This window comes from Gigantopelta aegis, chromosome 5 (genome assembly GCF_016097555.1).
Source record: "Gigantopelta aegis isolate Gae_Host chromosome 5, Gae_host_genome, whole genome shotgun sequence".
In the NCBI taxonomy this organism is placed as follows: Eukaryota; Metazoa; Mollusca; class Gastropoda; order Neomphalida; family Peltospiridae; genus Gigantopelta; species Gigantopelta aegis.
Genome location: NC_054703.1, coordinates 35,853,399 through 35,880,687, shown reverse-complemented (window position 1 = coordinate 35,880,687; position 27,289 = coordinate 35,853,399). Strand labels below are relative to the sequence as shown.

General features: G+C 40.5%; 2 protein-coding genes across 2 annotated transcripts in view; one reads left to right on the top strand and one right to left on the bottom strand.

Annotated features, from left to right (window-relative positions):
* The window catches only part of LOC121373126, a 53,134-nt gene extending 31,895 nt beyond the window's left edge, over positions 1-21,239 (bottom strand). Inside the window, exons 1-4 of the mRNA XM_041499577.1 lie at positions 21,139-21,239; positions 11,353-11,456; positions 5,101-5,169; positions 837-4,514 (exon numbers count right to left, since the gene is read on the bottom strand). Of these exons, the coding sequence (XP_041355511.1) occupies positions 837-4,514; positions 5,101-5,169; positions 11,353-11,456; positions 21,139-21,239 (3,952 nt within the window). The remainder of the gene's footprint in view (positions 1-836; positions 4,515-5,100; positions 5,170-11,352; positions 11,457-21,138) is intronic.
* Positions 21,240-22,091: 852 nt separating this feature from the next.
* Positions 22,092-27,289, top strand: part of LOC121373125 — a 26,222-nt gene continuing 21,024 nt past the window's right edge. Inside the window, exon 1 of the mRNA XM_041499576.1 lies at positions 22,092-22,472. Within this exon, the coding sequence (XP_041355510.1) occupies positions 22,092-22,472 (381 nt within the window). The remainder of the gene's footprint in view (positions 22,473-27,289) is intronic.

Genomic DNA, 27,289 nt, shown 5'->3' with positions numbered 1-27,289 from the left:
GTTCGTTGGTCCAAAGTCTAAATAGGACCAAGTGCTTATCAGTTAAATGTCATAACAGAAAATAAAACATAAGAATCAAATCTGATTGACAAAACCATATACCGTAATGAAAATCGCAACAGAAAACAATAATTATGAATTAAATCAAAATAACAAAACCGTATACCTTAATCAAAATCGCATCTCTACACAAGGAGAGCAAAAGGCGGTTTTAGGCAAAGACGTGGTTGCTTCCATGATCCACTATCAGGCGGTGCACAAAAATAAAAGTGTTTAAGTTGATATTAATAAAGGAATAATGATTGTGCAATTCAATATTTATACAGACGAATAAAAAAAACAAAAAAAACACAAAAAAAAAACAACAACAAAAAACAAAAAAAAAAACAACAACAACAAGGAACCCCCGTCCCGCGAAAAAAAAAGCCCAAACACCTTCTCCCCCCAAAAACCCAAACCCAGAGACTTTCCGATGCAATAGATATTTACTCTAGAGATGCCCAAACCACCCCAAAAACATACACGGAACAAAACAAAAACAAACGAACTGCAAACACAGCAATCCCCGCCCCCCCCCCCCCCCCCCCCCCCCCCAAAAAAGAGAAGAAAATAACCCGTCCACAAAGAAAATAATAAAAAAAAAAATTGAAATAACATAACACAAAAATACCCCCCCCCCCCCCCCCCCCGAAAAAACCAAAGAAAAAAACAAACAAACAAAATTAAATTAATAAAATATAAAATCCACAAACCAAAAACAACAAAAAAACTCAAAAAATAACCACAATACAAAACCCAATGGAATCCATTTTAGTGTGAGGTAAGCTGTAAATAACTTATTATCTTCTTTGCTAGCTCATGGTGACCTCTCTTTCGAGCAAAATCAAGACAAGTTGTCCCTCGTCTGTCCTGTAATGCAATGTTTGCTCCTTTCGAATATAGAAACTCAAAAAGCTGGCTGTGTCCATGAGAACAGGCATGCATAATAGGAGTCATCCGACTTCTGTCTCGACTGTTCACGTTGATTCCAAATTCAATCAGCTTACTGGCGACAGAACAGTCATCGTTCTTACCCATACAACTGAGGTGAAGGCTATTGGCGCCATTTTCATCTGCTGCCAATATTGTAACACTGATCCCGCGTAGGTAGTTAACAACGTCAATCTTGCCATACTGACACGCGTACATGAATGGCGTTCGACCAAACTTTCCTTCCATCTCCATATCAACACCATGACGCACAAGAACCTCCACAACTTCAACATGTCCTTCTCTACACGCCGTGTGAACACACGCTTCGGTATAGACATTTAGTTTGGTGTCATCAGCACCTAATTCAAGCAGAACATGCACTGCAACAGAATTTCCTCTGAAACAGGCCGTCATAAGAGGTGTCTTCTTTTTGTTGTCCTCACAGTTAATATAAACTCCGCAACCAACCAGATAGCTAATGATATCCTCATTCTTTGAAAAGCAAGCATAATGGAGACAGGTTTGTCCAGGTTTATCCTTCAGGTTCAGGTCAGCCCCACGATCAACAAGATAATGAAGTATGTCTGTGCGACCACTCCTGCTCGCATACATGGCTGGGGTCTTCAAACCATTGTCTCTACAGTTGACATTATTCATCCCACGGTGAAACAGCATTTCCAGTATTTCTGGATTGTCGTGTTTTCCAACACAACTGTGATGAAGACACGTTAAACCAAACTTATCTAGTGTATGAACCACATTTCTGTCATATTCAACAAGAAATTCAAAGAGATCTTTATGGTTTCGTCTGCAGGCAATCATTAGAGACGTCATCCAGTTCTGGCATGGAGTGTTCACTGTAAATCCTTGCTTCAGAAGCAGCTCCACCAGATTTACTCTCCCGGTGTCACAGGCATAATGCCAACAGCTAATGTCATAGTCATCGACAAGATGGACATCAGCTCCTTTGGATATAAGTAATTCTGCAGTTTCTGTCTGACCTCCAAGACATGCACTTATCAATGCTGTTCGGCCCTTTTTACCCTTTTCATTGATATCATCCACCATATCAATCAGCATCTTGATTAATGTTAGGTGACCATAGTAGCAGGCAGACATAAGACATAATGGCACTGGAACTAATTCCTTCTTGTTGTCAATAAAATATTTGAGCATGTCATAGTGTCCCTTTCTGCTTGCATTTTCAAATGGTGATTTGTGCTCTGAGCCACATACAGATTCTCGGGTTGCATTAGGAGGCAACATTTCCTTTGCAATATCAACATTCCCACTAAGTACAGACAGGTGAAATATGTCCTCTCCCAGATCATCAACAATTTTCAAATCAGCTCCTTTCAACCTCATATGATTGACAATATCCAAGTGTCCGTATCGACAAGCATACATTATTGGTGTACGTCTAAATTGTCCTGGTTCATTAATAGCCATGTCCTTATCGAGAAGAATTTTGACTGTCTCAAGATTCCCAGATTTACAAGCCAGATGTAAACAGGAACTTGTAGTACACTTCAAAGAGGTATCTGCCCCATTCTCAAGACAAAACTCAACTAATTGAGAATTTCCGTAACAGCAAGCATAAAACAATGGTGTTCTCACGTACTCTCCTCTTTCGTTGATGTTGACACCATTTTCAAGGAATATTTTCGCCACATTTATGTGTCCACCACAAATAGCGAAACGAAGTGCGCATGCTCTTTTTTCATCCATGATATTAATGTCGGCACCAGCTTTTAGCAGTATGTCAGCCACTTTGTCATGGCCAAGTCTGCTTGCGTACATTACAGGAGTTCTTCCAAGTTCACCACGAGCATCTACTGGACATCCTAATTTCAGAAACATTTCTACAACATCGCAGTGAGCCTGGATGCATGCTAGATGTAAAAGACCATCGTTTTGGCCACAAAGAAAAGGATTGTTTGACAAACTCTGACCCTTTCTCTCACTTGGAACAGACAATAACTGCATATGTTTTTCTGCATTTGATTCAGTTTGCAGTATATCTCCAATTGTTGCTGATGTAACACGATCAAGGACAAAACTGGATGTAGATTTTTCAGTGAGGACATATAGTGATCTGGTATTACCACTTCTGGCACATCCAAGAAATCCTTCAACTAATTCATGTTCCTCAAAGCTACAATGTCCAAATACAATGTTCACAATATATGGTGGTGAAAGAAGAGTGGCCCAAAATAGGAAACTCTGACCATGTGTTTTGTCAGTTTTGTGAAACATCTCTGGGAAAGCACTTTCCTCTCTAAGTTTTTCAATAAGTTCGTCAACAAAATTATCTTGTCTAAGAACATCGTGCTGAAGTGTTTCAATATAGTTACACTGATTTATTTCAGTAGCTAAACGCCAAGCAAACATGTCTGAATGTTCGTTAGGAATAGAAACAGAACAACTGTAATCATATGAAGATACAGCTGTGTATTCCTCACATTTTGTTTGTAGCTGAAGAAATTCTTGTATAAACTTCATTGTGCAGTGCCGTAGAACAACGTTTGGATAATGTTCTGCCATAATACATGCAATGGCGTCATACAATGTTGGGTGGCAGAAGACATACGTTTTGTGTTTAGTGTTTAAATGTGTACCATTTAGAGACTTTGCACCCCTGATAATCGCTTCTGGCTTGTTAGGCATGCTAAGAGGAACTAAACAGTTCAGATATTCCTCCATGTCAAGGCGTTTTCGTGTGTGTGGATATAGTTCTGGCACAGTTAGCTTTCCATCTAAGAGAACTGTTAGAACCAAAGCTGCTGCTTGTTCTCGGTTATTTCCCAATAAGAGTAATGTCCTTAGAATTTTCTTGAAGTAGACAAAGGGATTAGAGAAAAGGTTTTTAGGGTGCCTTTGAAACATCTTGTCCACTAGGAACAGCTTACAACAATACGGAAAGCCAATAACGTTTTTAGTTTGATTCACTATTGCCATAACAAGGTCATCTTGCATTGCTACTTCTGCAACTTTACAGTGAGATAACAGCATATCCTTTCTTTCAGTTTCGTTTAGACGAAATGTTGACAAATCAACCACATTTGATTGTTTCATGATCGTATTTGCGTATTCCTCCAGGAAGGGTTGAGCCTTCTTAAAAGAATAATCACGCGAAGTGAAAATAACTTTCAGGTCTGGCTTATTTACTTCCTGTGATGTCTTTTCAGCTGTTTCCATAAACATAACATCGAGATCTCTCAAAACCTTTATCCACTTGTCAATATCAAATAATCCACTTCTTCCAAAAAAGTCATCAAATACTAAGATATTTGATGTGCTGGTGTCCACCGTATCGATAATATTATAATTGTTGTCTATGGAGTCTATGAAATGGTAGCTGTAGTCTTTCTGTATGTATTCTCGCATCAGCATTGGAGATATAGTTGTTTTACCGCATCCTGGGGAACCAAGAAGTATCAATTGATGTTGATATTCATCTGCCAATCTATCTCTAGCATGTTTAAAGCCCTCAGTTTTTATAAATACCTGGTGAGCGTCATCTATTTTCTTTATCAGATGGTCTATAAAGAACAAGCAATACAAAAAGCTAATAATTATATTTAAATATTGTCATAAATTATAATATCCACGATTCAGGTAATGTCCGTACATCATTAATCAAGTGAAGATTAATTATACATATGTGGTTTACAATTTGTCAAAAATAAATACAAAACTCAGCATATTTATTGATAATCTATTTGTTTTATCTTTGTACCCCCTCCCCACCGAATTAAAAATAAATAAATAAATCACACACCCAATCTCCGGAAAGAAACCCCAGCCAAACAAACACCAAGAAATAAAATTAATTTTCCTACACATTGTCAAATGTTTTTGATCAATTTCCTAATATCATTTATCGAGTTTTAAACTATGCATACCAACTGGCAGTTGAAAGAGAGGAGATGACACTCTTTTTATATCTATATTTCTTTAATTAATAAATACAATTTATCAACAATTAATCAAAGCATTATCATCATCATCACCACAATCATAACAATTATCATTGTGATGATCATAATGCCATCATCATTATGATCTTCATTAAGTTTACCATCATCGTCTTCGTCGTGATCATTTCTATGACTGATGTTTTCGTACCTGTCTGACGTAATGACTTGACATCTTCTGTTTGACCAATGCACACAATGGGCGATGACTTAGATGATTCTGGAAATAAAATAATAATATCGTACCCAGCAGTAACATAAAATTTTGTATATACAATATTTTCTATTCTTTTTCCACAGGGAAAATAATGTGGAACTTTATTTAGCACTGGTGTTACTGCTTTTTTGAAAGACGATATTGTTTCACTCTTTCTAATTACTGGGCTTAAATTATTCCATAAATCAATTGCTGAATAAATAAATGATGATTTTAATAAGCAGGTTCTAGCAAAAAGTGTATATATGTCCTCCCGATTTTTTAACATATAAGGAACCCTTTCTTCTAATCTTTGTGTAATACAATTAGTTAAGAAATAATTACTTTAAACGTTGTACACAGCTTTTTTGTTTTTCCCCTTTCACTAAGTGTTGTAACAACAGTTGCAATATATAGCGAATTACATGAAGCTAATTTAGGCATGCCAGTGATTACTCTTGCAGCTTCTAGTTGTACCTTTTCTAAATTATCTGCGTTTAATTGGGAACAGCCATCCCAGACATCTGAAGCATATTCAAGGACGGGACGAATGAAAGAACTATATATTCGCATTAAGAGTTTGATGATTTAATAACAGTCTGTATTTCCTTAATACTGAGATCATTACCGATGCTGATATGCATACATTTAGAATATGACTAGACCATTTTGCATCATCTGCTAAACATAAACTTAAATGTTTATGCGTTTTTGATTTGTTTAATGTTGTTTCACCAAATACAAGGCATGGTTCATTAATTAGGTTGGCTAGAGAAAACAATAATACATTCGTTTTATTCGGATTAAATGTTTAGATCGCGTTCTATAATTGAAATGTCATTTGACGATAGTCCAGAACTTGTATCATCAGCAAATAGCCTTGTTACACAGTCTAATTCATCAGCAATATCGTTAACATAAATAAAAACTAATAAGGGACCTAAAACGGACACTTGAGGTATTCCAGCCTTTAGAGTTCCATAATTTGATACACTTTTTGTTTCCTATTAGAAAAATAATTATTAGTCTATTTTAAGGGATTGCCTCTGATGCCATATTGTTTAAGTTTATAGATTAAACCCCTGTGCCATACCCGATCATATCAAAGGCCTTAGACATGTCACAGAAAACTGCACAGAAATATTCGTTATTGTCCGGTGATATACAAATTGTATTATACAATTCAATTAATTGGTACACAGTGCTGTGGTTAGGTCAGTAAGCACATTGATACTTATAAAGTAGATTATCGAAGCAATATTGAAGCAAAATAATAATTTGGTATTAATTTTAATAACTCATAAATTATTAAAAGAATAATCCTCTCAGATGTATATGGCTCTTTAACATGGATAAAACAAAGAAAATAAATAACACTTATAACAAAATAACAAGTAATGTAATGTCACATTATTGTAATTAATAATAATAATAATAATAATAATAATAATAATAATAATAATAACAATAATATATATATATACTCTTCAAAAAAAGTAGGGGAACCTGAAATATTAATGTGAATATCAACTATTAGACCGAACATACGTTTTGACCACAGACATCCTAGTAAAGAACTTCAGGTCTGTTTATGAACACACCGAAACACATTCCATAGTTTGCACGGGCACCAGTACATGTGCGTGGGGTGTTATTCTCGATTTTGACAATTTCCTGGATGGTCGATTAATCACTGTGGAACATTATTTCTGTCAAGCTTTTTCATTCTGTTGATCATACAGTTGTTATTGTTTTGTTTTTAGTCATTTTTATTGTTTATTGTACAATTTAAGGAAGTCTGTTGCCAGAATGATGTATGCATTGTGCGGAGATACGGAACTGATCATGTTGTCACAGTGTTGCATTTACAACTATATTTAAATGTAATTTATATTTTATCTGCGGATATACGATTCAGTTAATCGTTATGGGGTTACCTGTCGATTATGCAATAACTTGGACTTTAGGTACTTAGGGGCTAGCAATCAGACCAATTAGTGTGAAACTAAATCACACCAATCAAGACACACTACGGATTTTAACTGATGCCCCCTGCTGATACCCGGGCTGCCAACAAACATACCTATTCCTTATGTCAGCAGTTAGCGATTACAATTTATCATGCGACAAAATAATAGTTAGGTGCCGACCAACGACACAATTCACAAATAGGTCTTAACCTAGGTGTGTTGCCTATGGTAACACTGTTGGCAGGAGATGAATTCCCAAGAACATTAAAACATCACTATTTGAGCCGGGTTTTCTAAAAAATTAAAACCCCCCAGAAAGATACAGACCCATATACAGAACCGAAGTGGAGACCCAAGGGAGGCAGCTCTGCTGTCATTCCCTTGGGGGTTCTCAGTCGCAGTCTCAGCTATTGTTCACCTTAGAGCCTAGAATCATATTATCTGTGTTACGATGTTGTTAACTTGTTAACCATGTTTCATGTTTGAATAGAAAATACAAGAACCTACATCACCAACTTGAGACTTCTGTTCCTTCATTTACCGGCATATTCAAAGAAAAATTACACTGTGTTAATGTGTTACGGTTCTAGATTACACTGCGTTAATGTGTTACGGTTCTAGATTACACTGTGTTAATATGTTACGGTTTAGATTACACCGTGTGTGTTACAGTTCTAGATTACACTGTGTTAATGTGTTACGGTTCTAGATTACACTGTGTTAATGTGTTACGGTTCTAAATTACACTGTTAATGTGTTACGGTTCTAGATTACGCTATGTTTGTTACGGTTCTAGATTACACTGTGTTAATGTGTTACGGTTCTAGATTACACTGTGTTAATGTGTTACGGTTCTAAATGACACCGTTAATGTGTTACGGTTCTGTCGTTCAGATATGTGGTATAGCATCGTGATCACCTTGTAAATATCAATTCATGAACATAAAACACAAATACATTATTTAAAATGACAGACCCTAGTTTTTAAACACTACGACATTTTTATCACTATTAAAGCTGTCTTTTGATAATTTAAATTAGAAGTACTTACATTTTATTATTTAGACTATTCATCTTCGTACATTGGAAGTGGTTCTTGACATCCAGGTTTACGTAATACCCCAAAATGCATTGTTTTGATAATTCTAAAAATGTACGTTCATCTGAGAAGTAGTGGCTATCTAGACAAGCTCTAGTTATATTTATCCGGTATTTCCCCGTATAAACATCACGGATTTTAGCTTCACTCTGTTATATCTTTATCTAAATGGGTTTCGGGGGACTAATTCACTAAACTCTTGCAGTGCAATGCTAAAAGACTTGCAAGGAGGATGCTTTGTTGTCTAGCAGAGTCTAAGAGACCTTTGTGAATTAGGCCCCAGGTTTGTAGATTAAGTAAACGTAGTGCCCATTTTCACGGGCTGAAACTAGGGTCTGCGCCTTTAAAGTTTCCTCACAACCAAATGTCGAATGTAAACGAAAGACAAAAGTTTGTTGGGAATCGCTTGGAGTTTCATTATTGATCATCGGTTATACTTGGCTTGCACAAACAGACCAAGTTTCGATTACACAATCGGTTAGAATTGCAATAGCATGAGACAGATTTAAATTATTAGCACCACACATGTTGGAATGCCAAGATTAAAAGGGCCGTTGATCCTGCGATACAACGCATCTGATGTCACAGTCACTAGCAGCCAGTGATGTAGATCTTCTTCAGGTCACACATAAACTTGAGGTTATTTTTACAGAAAAAGGTACACAAATTGTAATGTTGTGACACAGCAGACTGAAAAATAATCAAGGTATTTTAGTTAAAATTTGGAAACATATAACGTTAAGACTGGCTATGTCATTCCTAAGATGTTTTAGGCATCTGCTATTGTCTGACTTTCGGTAGTAGTTTCTACACGATAAAACTAATAGTTTCTATACCGCTTTTGACTAAAACATATTACAAAAATATAACTTTAAAGGTGTTGCATGATAAAGAATATCGCCAGCAGTAAGTTGTACAAGGGAAAGGAGGTGGGGACAAGACCTGGTGACAGACAATAAAGTATAGGTAGCATCTGGTATAATATGCAGACATGGTTAAGGTAAGTGAATATTTGAGGGCCTGATTGAGATCGAGAGCGCGAAGAGCCAGATGTTGTAGGACACATTTTAATACCGGATGTCCTGAAATGCATTTCCCGTAGGATTAAGTCAAAAAGACAAATTGCGCCGTTTCTATGAAGGAAATTTGGCGCATTTTCGAATGGTTCGTCGATATATCAAAAAGAGGAAAACTTGCTGATAAATGCATCACTGTTTAACGATGTATAATTAATCAGTTCATTCAACTCTCTTTTATAGACAAGTGTGTGTTTGTGTGCGGGAACGGGGGTCGGGGGGGGGGGGGGGGGGGGGGGGTGGGGTCGGAGCACATGTTTTAGGTTGTCCTTTTTCGCGTATTGGTCTGCTGCACTGCTGAGTTCAAGGGTCGGGACATAGCCTAGTGGTACAGCGCTCGCGTGTTGCGCAGTCGGTGTGGGATCGATCCCCGTCGGTGGGTCCATTGGGCTATTTCTCGTTCCAGCCAGTGCACCACTACTGGTATATCAAAGGACGTAGTATATGTGCTATCCTGAATCCTCGATTGGTATATCAAAGGCCGTGGTATGTCTGTGTGATGGTACATACAAAAGAGCCCTTGTTACTAATCGAAAAGAGTAGCCCATGAAGTGGCGATAGCTAGTTTCCTCTCTCAATATATGTGTTGTCCTTAAGCATATGTCTGACGTCATATAACCGTAAAATGTGTTGAGTGCGTCGTTAAATAAAACGTTTTTTTTTTTTAACTGATTTTAAATGGCATACATGCCCTTTCTACAACTTATGTAAACAAAGGGACGTTCAAGTACACGTACGAATATACATTCAATTATATTACAAGCTAGAAACTCTTTACTTTACACAAATACTGCTCAAGTTATATAGAGGAAGAAGTCTCTTTAACAGTTAACTCTTAGAATACCTGACACTGCTACAACCTGGTGACATCAGAGATAAAGCACCAAATATTCCACGTAAGACGTTGACGGGATTAACTGGTTACCAGTGTTCGGTGGTTCCATAGGGGACTCCGCCATCTTTCTGTATTATGTTTTGTAGTTATCACAGCCGTTTGGTGCTTGTCACAGCCGTGTGATAGTTATAATAGTCACTTATTTAATTTTAGATCGCCATCTTTCTGTGTTCTGTTGGTAATTATCACAGTAGTGTGGTAGTTATTACAACCGTTTGGTAGTTATTACAGCCATTTGGTAGTTATCACAGTCACTCAGTTAACTTTAGATCACCATCTTTGTGTGTTCTGGTGGTAGTTATCACAGTCGTTTGGTAGTTATCACAATCGTTTGGTAGTTATCACTGTCCACTAGTTAACTTTAAAACTAAATCTTTCTGTGTTCTACTGGTAGTGATGACAGTCCGTGTGGTAGTTATCACAATCACTTACCGATATTTAACTTTAGAACTCCATCTTTCTGTTCTACTCATAGTTTCATGGTCCTTTGGTAGTTACCACATTCCAGTAGTTAACTCAAGAACTCTATATTTGTGTTGTCTACCAGTAGTTTTCAAAATCCTTTGGTCGTTATCATAGTCACTTAGTTGACTATAGAACTCTTATCTTTCATAGTTCACCAGTTAACTTTCTGTTTTCTACTGGAACTTGTCCAATACTATTAATTAGTTCAGACTGGGATGTGTTAACTTTAGTTAACTTTAGAAATCCATCTTTCTCTGTGCTGTTGATAGTTATGACAATCCACTAGTTAACTTTAGAAATCTATCTTTCTGTGTGCTGTTGATAGTTATGACAATCCACTAGTTAACTTTAGAAATCCATCTTTCTGTGTGCTGTTGATAGTTATGACAATCTACTAGTTAACTTTAGAATCTCCATCTTTCTGTGTGCTGTTGATAGTTGTCACAATCCATTAGTTAACTTTAGAATCCCATCTTTTTGTGTGCTGTTGATAGTTGTCACAATCCAATAGTTAACTTTAGAACTCCATCTTTCTGTGTGCTGTTGATAGTTATCACAATCCAAAAGCTAACTTTAGAAACTCCATCTGTGTATGTTATGCTGTTACAGGTGTTACATATTACTGGTTAATAAGAAAATCCACAATATTCTTCTATAGGTAAATGAAATCTAGCATCTCTGTTCATCTCATTCCAGTTTCACTTCCATTTCCAATGACTTTGATGAATTCTAACCACACCCACAAATACAACATTATCTTCTGACCTACTTCAGTTATATCCTCGCGGAAGGATACTTTCTGAATCCTGCAAAAAAAAGAAAAAAAAAAGGAAAAATTATCAGTTTGTCCTTTACTTAAATGGACGTATTTAAACATATTTATCAGGATAGAAAAGCTGAAACGTACTCTGGGTGAAAGCCAATACCGGGATGCGAACCCAGCACGTACCAGTCTCAAAACCGATGGCTCCACCACTAAATCACCTTGGACATTGCTGTAGTTGTGTTTTGCACAGGCTTGAAAGGTCGGGACGTAGCCCAAGGGTCGGGGGTGGGATGTAGCTCAAGCGGTAGCATGTCTGCCTGTGAAGCGATCGGTCATCGGATCGATCCTTCTCAGTAGACCGATTTGCAGTTTGGGCTATTTTCCGTTCCAATCAGTGGTCCACAACTGGTTCATCAAAGGCCGTGGTATGTGCGGTCCTGTCTGTGGGAAAGTGCTGCTTATCGCAAAGGGTAGCCTATGTGGCGGCAGCGGGTTTTGCTCTAAAGAAATATGTCAGAATGACCATATGTTTGACATCCAATAGCCGATGATAAGAGAAACATCAATGTGCTCTAGAGGTGTCGTTAAATAAAACAAACTTTACTTTTAGCCCAGTTGTAAAACGCTTGCCTGAAACGCTGTCGGTCTGAGATCGATCCCCGTTGGGGAACCCATTGGTCTATTTCTCGTTCCAGCTAGTGCACCACGACTGGTATATCAAAATCAAAGGACGTAGTATGTGCTATCCTGTCTGTGGGATGGCGCATATAAAGATACCTTGCTACTAATAAAAAAATGTTGCGGGATTCCTCTCTAAAGACCATAGTTCAAAATTACCAAATATTTGACATCCAACAGCCGATGATTCATAAATCAATGTGCTCTAGTGGTGTCGTTAAACAAAACAAACTTTTAAAGTGTAACGCACACCATGACCCCTGGTCAGGTCATAGCGTTTACGTGCACATTCAGAACAAGCTGTTGTAGCGCACGCCTGTCATGGGCGCTGGTGTCCAGGGCAGGGAAAGGGTTGAGTGGGTGGAGAGGCTACCGCCCGCGATGGCAAGTGCAAGGGATCACCAGCAGCCTGACCAGGTCGGTAGCGGGCAGGGAAAGGGTTGAGTGGGTGGAGAGGGGACCGCCCGCGATGGCAAGTGCAAGGGCAAGTGCAAGGGATCACCAGCAGCCTGACCGGGTCGGTAGCGGGCAGGGAAAGGGTTGAGTGGGTGGAGAGGCGACCGCCCGTGATGGCAAGTGCAAGGGATCACCAGCAGCCCGACCGGGTCGGTAGCGGGCAGGGAAAGGGTTGAGTGAGTGGAGAGGCGACCGCCCGCGATGGCAAGTGCAAGGGATCACCTGCAGCCCCCGACCGGGTCGGTAGCGGGCAGGGAAAGGGTTGAGTGGGTGGAGAGGGGACCGCCCGCGATGGCAAGTGCAAGGGATCACCAGCAGCCCGACCGGGTCGGTAGCGGGCAGGGAAAGGGTTGAGTGGGTGGAGAGGCGACCGCCCGTGATGGCAAGTGCAAGGGATCACCAGCAGCCTGACCGGGTCGGTAGCGGGCAGGGAAAGGGTTGAGTGGGTGGAGAGGCGACCGCCCGCGATGGCAAGTGCAAGGGATCACCAGCAGCCCGACCGGGTCGGTAGCAGGCAGGGAAAGGGTTGAGTGGGTGGAGAGGGGACCGCCCGCGATGGCAAGTGCAAGGGATCACCAGCAGCCCGACCAGGTCGGTAGCGGGCAGGGAAAGGGTTGAGTGGGTGGAGAGGCGACAGCCCGTGATGGCAAGTGCAAGGGATCACCAGCAGCCCGACCGGGTCGGTAGCGGGCAGGGAAAGGGTTGAGTGGATGGAGAGGCGACCGCCCGTGATGGCAAGTGCAAGGGATCACCAGCAGCCCGACCGGGTCGGTAGCGGGCAGGGAAAGGGTTGAGTGACTGGAGAGGCGACCGCCCGCGATGGCAAGTGCAAGGGATCACCAGCAGCCCGACCGGGTCGGTAGCGGGCAGGGAAAGGGTTGAGTGGGTGGAGAGGGGACCGCCCGCGATGGCAAGTGCAAGGGATCACCAGCAGCCCGACCAGGTCGGTAGCGGGCAGGGACAGGGTTGAGTGGGTGGAGAGGCGACCGCCCGTGATGGCAAGTGCAAGGGATCACCAGCAGCCTGACCGGGTCGGTAGCGGGCAGGCAAAGGGTTGAGTGGGTGGAGAGGCGAACGCCCGTGATGGCAAGTGCAAGGGATCACCAGCAGCCCGACTGGGTCGGTAGCGGGCAGGGAAAGGGTTGAGTGGGTGGAGAGGCGACCGCCGTGATGGCAAGTGCAAGGGATCACCAGCAGCCTGACCAGGTCGGTAGCGGGCAGGGAAAGGGTTGAGTGGGTGGAGAGGCGATCGCCCGCGATGGCAAGTGCAAGGGATCACCAGCAGCCCGACCGGGTCGGTAGCGGGCAGGGAAAGGGTTGAGTGGGTGGAGAGGGGACCGCCCGCGATGGCAAGTGCAAGGGCAAGTGCAAGGGATCACCAGCAGCCTGACCGGGTCGGTAGCGGGCAGGGAAAGGGTTGAGTGGGTGGAGAGGCGACCGCCCGTGATGGCAAGTGCAAGGGATCACCAGCAGCCCGACCGGGTCGGTAGCGGGCAGGGAAAGGGTTGAGTGAGTGGAGAGGCGACCGCCCGCGATGGCAAGTGCAAGGGATCACCTGCAGCCCGACCGGGTCGGTAGCGGGCAGGGAAAGGGTTGAGTGGGTGGAGAGGGGACCGCCCGCGATGGCAAGTGCAAGGGATCACCAGCAGCCCGACCGGGTCGGTAGCGGGCAGGGAAAGGGTTGAGTGGGTGGAGAGGCGACCGCCCGTGATGGCAAGTGCAAGGGATCACCAGCAGCCTGACCGGGTCGGTAGCGGGCAGGGAAAGGGTTGAGTGGGTGGAGAGGCGACCGCCCGCGATGGCAAGTGCAAGGGATCACCAGCAGCCCGACCGGGTCGGTAGCGGGCAGGGAAAGGGTTGAGTGGGTGGAGAGGGGACCGCCCGCGATGGCAAGTGCAAGGGATCACCAGCAGCCCGACCGGGTCGGTAGCGGGCAGGGAAAGGGTTGAGTGGGTGGAGAGGCGACCGCCCGTGATGGCAAGTGCAAGGGATCACCAGCAGCCTGACCGGGTCGGTAGCGGGCAGGGAAAGGGTTGAGTGGATGGAGAGGCGACCGCCCGCGATGGCAAGTGCAAGGGATCACCAGCAGCCCGACCGGGTCGGTAGCGGGCAGGGAAAGGGTTGAGTGACTGGAGAGGCGACCGCCCGCGATGGCAAGTGCAAGGGATCACCAGCAGCCCGACCGGGTCGGTACCGGGCAGGGAAAGGGTTGAGTGGGTGGAGAGGGGACCGCCCGCGATGGCAAGTGCAAGGGATCACCAGCAGCCCGACCGGGTCGGTAGCGGGCAGGGAAAGGGTTGAGTGGGTGGAGAGGCGACCGCCCGTGATGGCAAGTGCAAGGGATCACCAGCAGCCTGACCGGGTCGGTAGCGGGCAGGGAAAGGGTTGAGTGGGTGGAGAGGCGACCGCCCGTGATGGCAAGTGCAAGGGATCACCAGCAGCCTGACCAGGTCGGTAGCGGGCAGGGAAAGGGTTGAGTGGGTGGAGAGGCGATCGCCCGCGATGGCAAGTGCAAGGGATCACCAGCAGCCCGACCGGGTCGGTAGCGGGCAGGCAAAGGGTTGAGTGGGTGGAGAGGGGACCGCCCGCGATGGCAAGTGCAAGGGATCACCAGCAGCCTGACCGGGTCGGTAGCGGGCAGGGAAAGGGTTGAGTGGGTGGAGAGGCGACCGCCCGCGATGGCAAGTGCAAGGGATCACCAGCAGCCCGACCGGGTCGGTAGCGGGCAGGGAAAGGGTTGAGTGGGTGGAGAGGCGACCGCCCGTGATGGCAAGTGCAAGGGATCACCAGCAGCCCGACCGGGTCGGTAGCGGGCAGGGAAAGGGTTGAGTGGGTGGAGAGGCGACCGCCCGTGATGGCAAGTGCAAGGGATCACCAGCAGCCTGACCAGGTCGGTAGCGGGCAGGGAAAGGGTTGAGTGGGTGGAGAGGCGATCGCCCGCGATGGCAAGTGCAAGGGATCACCAGCAGCCCGACCGGGTCGGTAGCGGGCAGGCAAAGGGTTGAGTGGGTGGAGAGGGGACCGCCCGCGATGGCAAGTGCAAGAGATCACCAGCAGCCTGACCGGGTCGGTAGCGGGTAGGACCATATGTCGTGATATACGACTTTGCATTAAAGGCAGGACACAATGAGCTGGCAGAGAAAATAAGACATCTACGCTAAAACGATCTCATGATTTCTTTTAAAACTAATGAGTGTGTATTGACAAGTACCCTAATTCTGTAACTGAATATTAAAAGAATAAGAAAGAAAGAAACAATCTAATTATGTGATTTGTTTTCAAAAACACTAACGTTTTAAAACTTAACAGTTTGACTTCGCTTAACTGAGGAACTGGATTTAGCTCAGTCGGTTGAGTGCTCGCTTGAGATGCTTGTGTTTCATGATCCAACCACCTCGGTGGATCCATTAAACGCATTGTTTTTTTTCTCGTTTCAACCAGTGCACCACAACTGATCAAAGGTTGTGGTATGTGCTTTCCTGTCTGTGGGAAAGTGCATATAAAAGATCCCTTACTGCATTAGGAAAAATGTAGCTGGTTTCCTCAGAATTATGAAAGGTTTGATATTCAGTAGCCAATAATTAATTAATCAATGTGCTCTAGTGGTGTCGTTAAACAGAACAAACTTTAAAGTGACATTCCTGAGTTTGCTGCATTGTAAAATGTTTCCGAATAACAAGATACTTATAGGATTAAACTTACATATCAAGTATATTTTCTTGTTTACAATATCAGTGTCAGTATATATTCAATGTGTTTCTGGTCGTCTTAATATTTGTTAGACGGCCAAACTGGATTTTGTCTTCAAATAATTTCGTACGTACGAAAACAAATCCGACATATTTTAGGAAATAAAATTAAATTTAACCTAGTGCAAATATTAGAACGATCAGAAACACGTTTAATATACAGCCACTAATATTTTATGGAGAAAAATAAATTTGATATGTAATTACAATCGTTAAAAAAGTCTGTTAGTCGATAAATCATACAAATTGCAGCAAGTTCAGAAATGTCCCTTTAACTTTTTAACTTTTCTCTTAACTGTGCAGAGAATAACTCTAAATTTATATCTTTAGTTCTTGTTTCTTGTTTCATTTAAATGAATTTATATCTTTGCATCTGCTTTCCATTTTATACCCCTGCGCGTGCTGTAACCTCACCGTGGTGCAGGGGTGTAACATTCTCTTTGAGAATGGCCAATACAGCACAAATTGAAATTTTGAATAAAAGTCAGTATCTATCTGTTATATTTGTGTTTTTACACGGTTCTGTATACTGTGTTTTTATTTAACTGTTGGATTTTTATATTGATGTTGATCATCAATTGTTTTTTCCATTTACCATAGTTTGACACCCAATAGCCGATGTATTTTTCGTGCTGGGGTGTCGTTAAACATTCATTCATTCATTCATTTATTCCATTTTATATACTAGGGCCTGTGTGTATAAAACCTTAGTCCAGACTGAATCTTTAATATCACACGCACACAATTTGTATGGCATTGTCATAACATTACTGTCTCAAACTCTATTAGAGTCTAGAGTCTAAAAGTATTATAAGCACCAGGGCCCATGCTTATAAAACCTTTTAGAGTCTAAACTCAATAGTTAATGACATAACACGCATACAAGGTGTATGGGGTTGTCATGACATTAGTATCTCAGACTCTACTAAGAGTCTAGTGTCTAGACTCTAAAAGCTTTATAAGCACCGGGTCTGATCTCTATATGTGATAATCGAGCTTATTTATCTCCAATATCCGAATTATATAATAGATGAATAATGTATATTAATGGTTTCTCTGTTTTGCTTTTGTTGTTTTGGATTTTAAAAAAAATTAAAAAAAATTGTGTGTACACATGTATTCGAATATGTATTGTTGTATAATATATGACTATTATTGTTTATAAAGTATTTATATATTTTGTACATGTATGTATATATATATATCTGTATGCCACGAGGGTCAATTATGATGTTTGTTTGTTAGTTTTTTGTTTGCTTGGGTTTTTTGTTTTTTTTCGGTGGGTGGACTTTTTTAGTTTCTCTAAATTTAACTTTTCATTTATTTAAATATTTATATAATTAGTTATATTTATTTTTATTGGTTTATTTATCATTTATTTATGCTTGGTACGGCAACTTTTAATTTTGATTCGTTTAGCATTCGCTGGTGACTTACAGATAATACTAACCTTCCGATTCCTTAGCATTTTAAAAATCTATCTATCTATTTATCTATCGATATATATATATATATCTATATATATATATATATATATATATATATATATATATATATATATATATATATATATAGATAGATATAGATATATAGAGGATATTATATGAGTGTCCATGACAAAAAAAACAAAAAACTGTTTACGACACGAGTGCCTAAATTATCATATTTCCCGAGCGAGAGCGACAATTTAGGCACGAGTGTCGTAAACATCGTCTGTCATGGACACAAATGTAATATTCTGTTTATTACCGTACAACTGTCTTGCTAAATGAACATTCCAGTCATTGTTTACAAACTAACGTTTCCTTAACGGCGGAGTAATGTTTGTTCATTGATATCTTGAAAACCAAATCACAACCTGTTCTAAAGTTACGTGATATTTATACGCCGATAAGTAAAGAGTACACATGTATCAACAGCTGTAAATTGTAAAGCATGTGTATACTAAAAAGCAAACAAATACACAGTAATTGAAATAATTTGTTTTGAATTTGAATGACGTCAGTATTCCAATGACGTCACTTTGCATCTCCTTACAATAACTATAAATTGGGTACATGACGTTTCCGTTTTAAGAATGCTGGAAAAATTCCAGTGCAAAATTGCTATTGAATTAATTATTTTTTGAACATTAATTTATTAACGCACCTGAATGTGTTTGAAGAAAATCTTGTGATTAAAACATTGTACCTTTGACTAAATATTGCTTTCAAGTGAAATTACGGTAAGATATGCTACATTTATTATGTACGAAGCCAAAACAAGGGTGCGAAAAGTGACTCGTCGACCTTAGTATAGATTTCTAACAGTTGTGAACGTTATATTCATAATTAAGTGTTTGATGTGTCACAACTACATCGTAATATAATACAAGTTATAATAAATAATCAATTAATGTTTTATTAAATTAATTAAAAACAAGTATTTGTCATTACGGCATGTGATCAGCTTACATAAAAACGTATTAATGAAGAAAGTAGTATCTGTGGAATGGCGTGTCAGCCAATCAGATAGAAATGTACTCTTACAACAGCCAATCGTTAAACGACAATGTCAGGAGGACATATGATTTATTTATGACATACGAGGTAAATCGTACTATAAATATGACACTCGTTATGCTGTAACTCGTAGGTAATATATATATATATATATATATATATATATCGTTAAAAAGTGTATGTTTTTCTCTACATGACAGGCTTGTTTCGTGAGAGAGTTGAATTATTGCTCTCACTCATCAGATGTAGATTTAATTACACCGTCAACGGAAAGCTGATGACGTAATGGACTCTGTGACGTCGAGGTTACGTCACTATGCAGGTCTATAATAGGTGATGTGTGGTATGCGCACAGAAGGTATTTGCGTCTGTGTCGACATGCTGATACGAGTTCATTCTTGGAGTTTAGTGTGCTGGTTTCAGGTTTATACATTATGAACAGTTTTTCCTTCAGGCAGAGGTTACATCTTTTGCTCGCTGGAGAGTATGATTTTGCTTTGGATAAAATTTTCCACTTAATGGTGTATGGGGTGAATCTATCCTTCAGTGTCCAAATGTACTGACTTAGCGCTGTTGCGTTCTTCTGTGTTTGCGTTTTGAAAACTGCTCGTGTGCGCAGTATATCTCGTCTTAAATGTGTTCTCGGTCAAACCAACGTATGTTTCTTGCTTGTTGTTATCGAGTGTATTAACGGTAGCTTGATATATTACTCCTTTCTGCAAGCATTTGCCCTCAAGTGGACATTCAGCTCTTCGTCTACAGTTGCATTCTCTGGGGGGAACTGCGTCTTTGTCTCTGTGTTGTTGAAGTAGAGTTTTGTTATGCGCTGAAATTATTTTCCCAACATTAGGCATGCAGCTATAGCTAATTTTAACGGTGTTTCGATTTATAATTTTGTGGAGAGGGTTGCTTTTGGGAAAGCACTCATCGAGTAATCTGAGGAACTGGTGACCTACGTTGGTTTTCACGTTGGAGCTATATGGTGGGTTGTACCAGGTGATGTTTCTATTGCGGTTGTTTCTGCGTCTGTTGTTTTCTGCTGTTGGGGTGTATTTGAGGTTATAGTTATATCCGCTCTTGAGTAAGGCTTCCTTATATGGGCGTTTCGCTTCTTCAAAGATGCACTCATTCGAAGATATATCAGAAAGCCTTTTATTTATTGTTTTTGGTATACTGCGGATGATATTTGGAGGGTGGTTGCTCTTGTTGTGGATGTATAAAGGTGTGTTGTTTGGTTTCATATAGGGTTTGACTGAGCTCTTTTCAAGGTCTAGAGTTACGTCTAAGTAATCTACAGATTATGTATGTATGTATGTATGTATGTATGTATGTAACCAGATGTATTGTAGAATAGATAAATGATAATACTGACCAGTAACATACAATTTAATATATAATTTTATCTTTATAAATTAGATTATGTACAATTATCGATTGGAATGTACTTAATGGGTGCTGGCTGTGATTATTTATCAATTGCACGTGCATTTAGTGGCGGTTACTCTTGACTGAATACAGTGACGCATTATAACAGCAGCACTGCATGCTGGGGAAAATCCAACTTTTCCTTTCAAATATAATCACACCACCTCATTCTGCTATCAGGCTTTAATTCAAAGTGTCAGGATTTAATATTTATTTTAAACTATTACTGTGGTCGGATTCTTTGGAGCAAACTAAAGAAAGGATGTCTGGTGTTTGTTCATGAAAATATGTATTTCTTTATTTTACGAACCGGACATACATCTATTTATGCTGTGAAAATATTATTTATAAATGATATTATGACCGAATGTTAAACATGATGCATTTATATTTTTATAGGTTTCTTCACCATACCATAATAAAAGAACCTGTACTGGAGGCGTGTCTTGTGTTGTTGATGACTAGCTGAGGTTACACACACACACACACATACAAACACACACACACCGAGACATATAGTAGATATACCGTAGATCTTGAAATTAACGCGTCCCTAAATTAATGCGAGTGACGATGGGCAGACTAAAATGCGACATGAAATTAATGAGAGTGGCCTCCATTTGAAATATTACTTTCCTAGCAGCACACGTCCGTGTACGTTTTGGTTCAGTTGTCTTCAATGAGATCAACTTACTAACATCTGTGTACAGATCGGGTAATCTGTTTAGTCCTTAGTGTTTTTGGTGAGATCAATTCCAAGCATATTTTGCAACACTCCGATTTCAACTCCCTATGAAGCCAGACGTTGCTGTTTGTGCTCTCTCTTAGCTAATTACGGCGTGCTGCGTGAGTATCGATTCGCGTACACTGGGTCACGGGCGACCGTGACCTTAGTGTACTGCGATCTCGATACCCCGAAGAGAAGAGGACGTGGAAAGAGGAGACGTGCGCCAGGGGCGACACAGGGGGAACCAAACCTGGCGGCTCAACCACCTGCGTCGTCGCCCCCTTCATCTACTCAGAGGAAGGAGACCCCCCCCCCCCACACCGGCTACGCCACTGTCGCCACAGGCGGACAAGTCGACGGACGCTAGACACTGCATATATATATATATATATATATACTGTATATCTTGAAATTAACGCGTCCCTAAATTAATGCGAGTGACGGTGGGCAGACTAAAATGCGACATGAAATTAATGAGAGTGGCCTCCATTTGAAATATTACTTTCCTAGCAAGACACGTCCATGTACTTTTTGGTTCAGTCCAAGTCACAGTTGTCTTCAATGAGATCAACTTACTAACATATCTGTGTACACATGAGGTAACCTGTTTAGTCCTTAGTGTTTTTGGTGAGATCAATTCCAAGCATATTTTGCAACACTCCGATTTCAACTCGCTATGAAGCAAGACGTTGCTGTTTGTGCTCTCGAGCTACCCCCCACCTGGGGGGACTCTTAGCTAGTTACGGCGTGCTGCGTGAGTATCGAGTCGCGTACAGTGGGTCACGGGCGACCGTGACCTTAGTGTACTGCGATCTCGATACCCCGAAGAGAAGAGGACGTGGAAAGAGGAGACGTGTGGCAGGGGCGACACAGGGGGAACCAAACCTGGCGGCTCAACCATCTGCGTCGGTCGCCCTCTTCATCTACTCAGAGGAAGGAGACCAGCTCGCCACACAGTGGCGTAGGCAGGGTTTTGTATTGGCGGGGTGGGGGGGGGGGGGACCTGTGTAGTGGGATATGACACAGGAACCTTTTTAATGTTATTAATAAGCGAAAAGGTAAAAATGTCCTGGGATTGGGGGGGGGGGGGGGGGAGGGGCAAGTCGACGGACGCGACCAGCGGGACACTAGACACGGCCATGTACCAGTCACCACCGCGACGGCCCACTTCTACTCCCAAGCCGACTCCGGTGAAGCGGTTAACTTTACCTACCGCTCCCGTTGAGTCGGCAATGAATACAGCTGTTGCCGCGGCTGCTAAGCGGAAAGCCGTCACACCACCAGACGACCACCCTGCTAAGTCGAAGCCGCCTGCTCCAACAATCCCGCCACCTGCTGCAGAGGAGGACGTAGACCCGTGGGAGTTGGCCTTGGGAAAACTCAAGAGACAATTCCGGGACTACGTCCAAGGGGATACAACAGACACGAAGACGTTGAGAGGCCAGAAATGGAAGCCACTGCCGGATGGGACTCACTACGAGCTGCACACCCTACGGTTCAACGACGTGACGGGACTTGTTGTGACACACCGGCGCCAGCAGATCTTTTTATTATTATTATTTGTTTCTATTTTTTTTTTAATCCGGGACGGACATGCTCGAAACTCTAGTGGTATATGAGGATGTGAAAATTATTCGCACTAGCACTCGCCTATTTTGCAGCGTTCAATTACGTAACGGGTATGGTTACATAAATCTGGTTAAACATTAGCATATATGTACCATTACAACTGTATCTCCCTAAGAATGTAGACATATTTCAAAGTCATAACAAAAGAACAATTCACTCAACTAAGTTGCAGTGAACTTGAACAGTGAAATCAAAGAAACGGTCGACCTCAGGATTAGTGTGCTAAAACCCGTACAAACGCGATGTATCGTGTCGGCTTTTGATAGGATTGCCAAAGACCCTGCAATCATCACGCGTGGCTGGCATCTCGTTAGATTATTGTACAATTAGTATGTCTCGTCTACAATGAATTGTGCTCCAGTTGTTTTATAAATGTATTAGAATTTTAATCTTTGTTTTAAAAGAGTGTGACGCATAGCTTGCTGGACTAGTCAACTATTAGACAGACTTGCCTACAATGAATTGTTTTCTAGTTGTGTTACATGTTAGAATTTTAATCTTTGTTTGTTTTGTTTTAATAACGTGGGACACATAGACAAAACATAGAAATAAATGCGTCATATTATTAATGCGAATAACACGAGCTTGCAGTTTTCGCATTAATATTATGATCGCATTAATTTCAGGATCTACAGTACATATATATATATCATATATATATATATATATATATATATATATATATATATATATCAAACGTATATGAAATACATTATTGCTATGCACCCTGAATTTCAGCTATCTCTACCATCAACATCAGCTAACACACCTACAAAATTTGTTTTCATATTTTACTTATTTAAATATTTATATAATATATTTATATTTATATTTATTGGTTTATTTATCATTTATTTATGCTTTGTACGGCAACTTTTAATTTTGACTCGTTTAGGGTTTGCTGGTGACTTACAGATAACACTAACCTTTAGATTCCTTAGCATTTTAACAATTATAAATGTGTACATCATTTTATTAATAAATAAATAAATCAATTAATCTATCTATCTATCTATCTATCTATCTATCTATCTATCTATCTATCTATCTATCTATCTATCTATACATACATACATACATACATATATACTCTACAAAAAGTAGGGGGACTCTAATAAGAATTTACAATTGCCAAAATTGTAAAGTATATTAGCTGTGGGGAATGGTTATATGATAATAGTGAATTAATTGGGCAAACATTACAACCGGTAGTTCAATATTACAGTAGGTTTTATGACCACCAAAGATGTTGAAGGACAAATAAGGTCAGAAGTGAAATTTGAAAGTTGACGGTTTTTTATCAGTAAATCGCAAATTCAAACAATAAAAATTATTAAAAACAAAACAATAACAACTGTATGATCAACAGAATGAAAATGATTGACAGAAATAATGTTCCACAGTGATTAATGGACCTTCCTGGAAATTGTCAAAATCGAGAATGGCACCCCTGGCATGTGTACGGGGCAACTGCGTGATGCATGTGCAAACTATGGAATGTATGTATGTATGTATGTATGTATGTATGTATGTATGCAACCAGAAGTATTTAGAATAGTTAAATTATAATACTGACCAGTAACTTGCAATTTAATATATAATTTTATCTTTATAATATATGTAAAAACTGTTACTTTATTTACGTTCGTACATGTATATCCAAAAGAGGTCCAGGCACGCCTGTAAAAACTAAAATTCGAGCCTTCTTCGTTGCCACGTAGACGTATCTATTGCTTTGCTGTCGCGGGTTGAGATTTGTTGTGTGTAGGATTTTTCGCCCGTATTCGTGTCGTTACGTCGTCGACAGTCACGCAATATGGTAACAGAAGTAACCTGACGAGAAAACCCCGTACTTTCGTGTAGCATTGTATCAATGAACTTGTAAGTATTGTTTTAATTAACGCGATTCATTACCTGTAGACCTGATTGGAATTTTAGCTAAATGCTTAACAACTGGAGGGCCCAGTAATATATTAATCTGACTTCGCCTGCGCCCCCCTCTCCTGCTACTTTCGACAGCTATGTCGAGAAGCCTGTGACGGAACAAAGTCAAAATCGAACGTATCAAATTGTGTGGTCCGCCTTGGATTATAAGGGAACGGGGTTTTTGTTTCTTTAGGGAACGGGTGCGTTTAAAAAGGGCACCTCTAGCATTTAAAACTCTAACATATTTATCTAATTACGTAATAGGCGTTGGAATCGGTGGTCGAGGGGGGGGGGGGAAGGCCATACCCTGATAAAAATCCTTGGGGGGGGGGGCACTACTTTTTACAAACAAAAGAAACACTATACAGATGTGTATGCTATTAAAAAAATAGTGAGATTCTTAGGGGGGCAACTGCCCCTGCCCCTCCCCCCGGATGGTACGGCCCTGGGGGACTGCTCCCTCCCCCACCTCTGAAGTTGGATTTGAATGAATAGTTTGGGTTTTACAATAATGTGGGTCACAAATCATCTATGTTATAGCACACTGTTTTAATACCCAATTGATTTTAAACATTCTTATCTGTTTTTAAATAATTGCGTGCGCGCGAGCGTGTGTGTGTGTATCTTTTTTTCCTATATTAATCTCCCTCTCAAATGTTATGAAAATAGCAACAAATTCAAAATTGTAAGTAAAGCAAATGCGACGCTCATCGTAGGTGGAATATCATTTTTTATTTACAATTTTTAATCTGTTAAACTATTTGAGCAATATGTGACCTATCACAGTATGAGCAAATATCTATATAGTATTGGGAGTGAAATATCAAAGTTACAATCCACATTCGTTTTAAATAATTCAATATTCGTTAGTGTTATATAAAATAAAGATTTTAGGCCACACGATATATATATATATATTGACTATTTCAACAATAAAAAACGCAGCACTGTCCACTTTTCAGAAATGTAGTCGTTTTCAAAGTAACGCTTTATGCTGAGGCCCGTTTGTGCACTAATTGTTTGATTGGTATCACGGTTCATTTAACAGTTGCGGTAACACTAGCTGTACTTGAAAGATCATTGCCGGTAGTCGTTAATAAACAACATGACAAGTGTGGTGACAAAATGATTGCATAGCTAGTGTTGCGATTCCCCGATTCATCTATGTCTGCGTCGTTAAATAAAACATTTCTTTCTTTCTTTCTATAGTTCGTTCCGCCTAAATAATTTATCCCAAGGTTATAATAACCAACTGCGCAAGCGCAGCAATTGTTAATCCTGTTTGGCGCTTTGTCATAAGGCCAAATAAAAAAAAGAGTTGGTGATCGTCCCCGCCCGTACCTGAAAAATGCGTCCGCCCCTGAAATTATTTTATTTTTTATTTTGTTAAAAACTGTTAAAAATGCGTCGAGATAGCAGCAATTCAACTTTCGAAAGCACCGTAACGGGTTAAACCATCACCAGGTCCATTTGGCGGCCAGTGAAGGAACTGTTGACTGCTACTTCTGGTCTCCAGGGTTTTATAAAGTTTTTCACAGAAAAAAAAACCCAACCTCCCCCTTACATTCATAGATATTAACGCTCTGGCGCAGGAGATAATTAAATCCTTCCTGATCTCACAAATTGTCTTATACCGTTGCTAGGACTTCAACCTGTAGCACCGAATCGCCCGCAAATGGCAGACTTTGCACAATACGTTCTGAGCTATTGAGTCATCATGTATGTATTTAAGAATGAATGAACGCACTGGCTCAGGAATTTTTTAAATCTAAAATTTTTTTATTTTCTAATTTTGCCCCAGGGATTCGAAATTGATTTTAAATTGACCGTTGTGATATACAAAATATAACTGTTTTTCGGTCTTGTTTTAAATTTATTTGGCTAGTACTATGTTTTGTTTACAGCCGGATACGATGTATTTGTTTTTAAAAAATTGTTAGGAAAGGGATAACAACAAACCAACCACTGAAAAATGGATTGGCTTAGAGGCTTAAGCGGCGTGTAGTCGGGTGGAGACTAAGATATCCTTGAGACTTGGATTTTTTCTATATGCAATAACCGGACGTGCTGTAATAGGGTTTTTCATAACAGTTTGCAGATTTAAAAACTCCTCCTTCATAAGTTTACCAATATCAACGCTACGTCGACTGTAAATTATTGGAAAAATTATTTTATCTCTTTTTACAGCTTTACCAGATTCAACGTTGATTCCAAATGGCTGTTTTGTCTGTAATGTACGAATCCAGAAGGCCTCTCGTTCAAGTCTCAAGAGGTCTGTTTCGTCTTTTGAACCAAGTATCGGGGGTTGTTCAATTGGAATTATTTCAAAATTTTCATCTAACGAATGGTCAGGTAGATTGAAGTGATTGGCGACAGGGGTGTCAACTTCATGCCGAATATCATACTTGTGACAAACTGCTCTAATTCTCAGTTGGTTTTGCGTTTGTCCTACGTACTGTTTTTTACATAAATTACAGGTGATTAGATATACTACATTTTTCGAATCACAGTTCATGTCTGTCCGAATTTGATATTCAATTTTGGTCTGTTGACTTTTGAAAGTCGACTGCGTTTTAAGTAAGTTGTGAAGTCTACACCTGGTTTTGGCACAAGTAGTAGAGGAGCCAATGCTTATTTGAGGTGATTGGTTATGCTGAAGTTTGTATGGTTTATAGTCTTCAGTTGCCCTAAAGGGATTTTCTAATTCTCGAACAGTTTCAGATTTAATTTTTCTTAAAAACCGTTTTGAATATCCCCTAGGTTTTAAAGCACTAAATAAAAG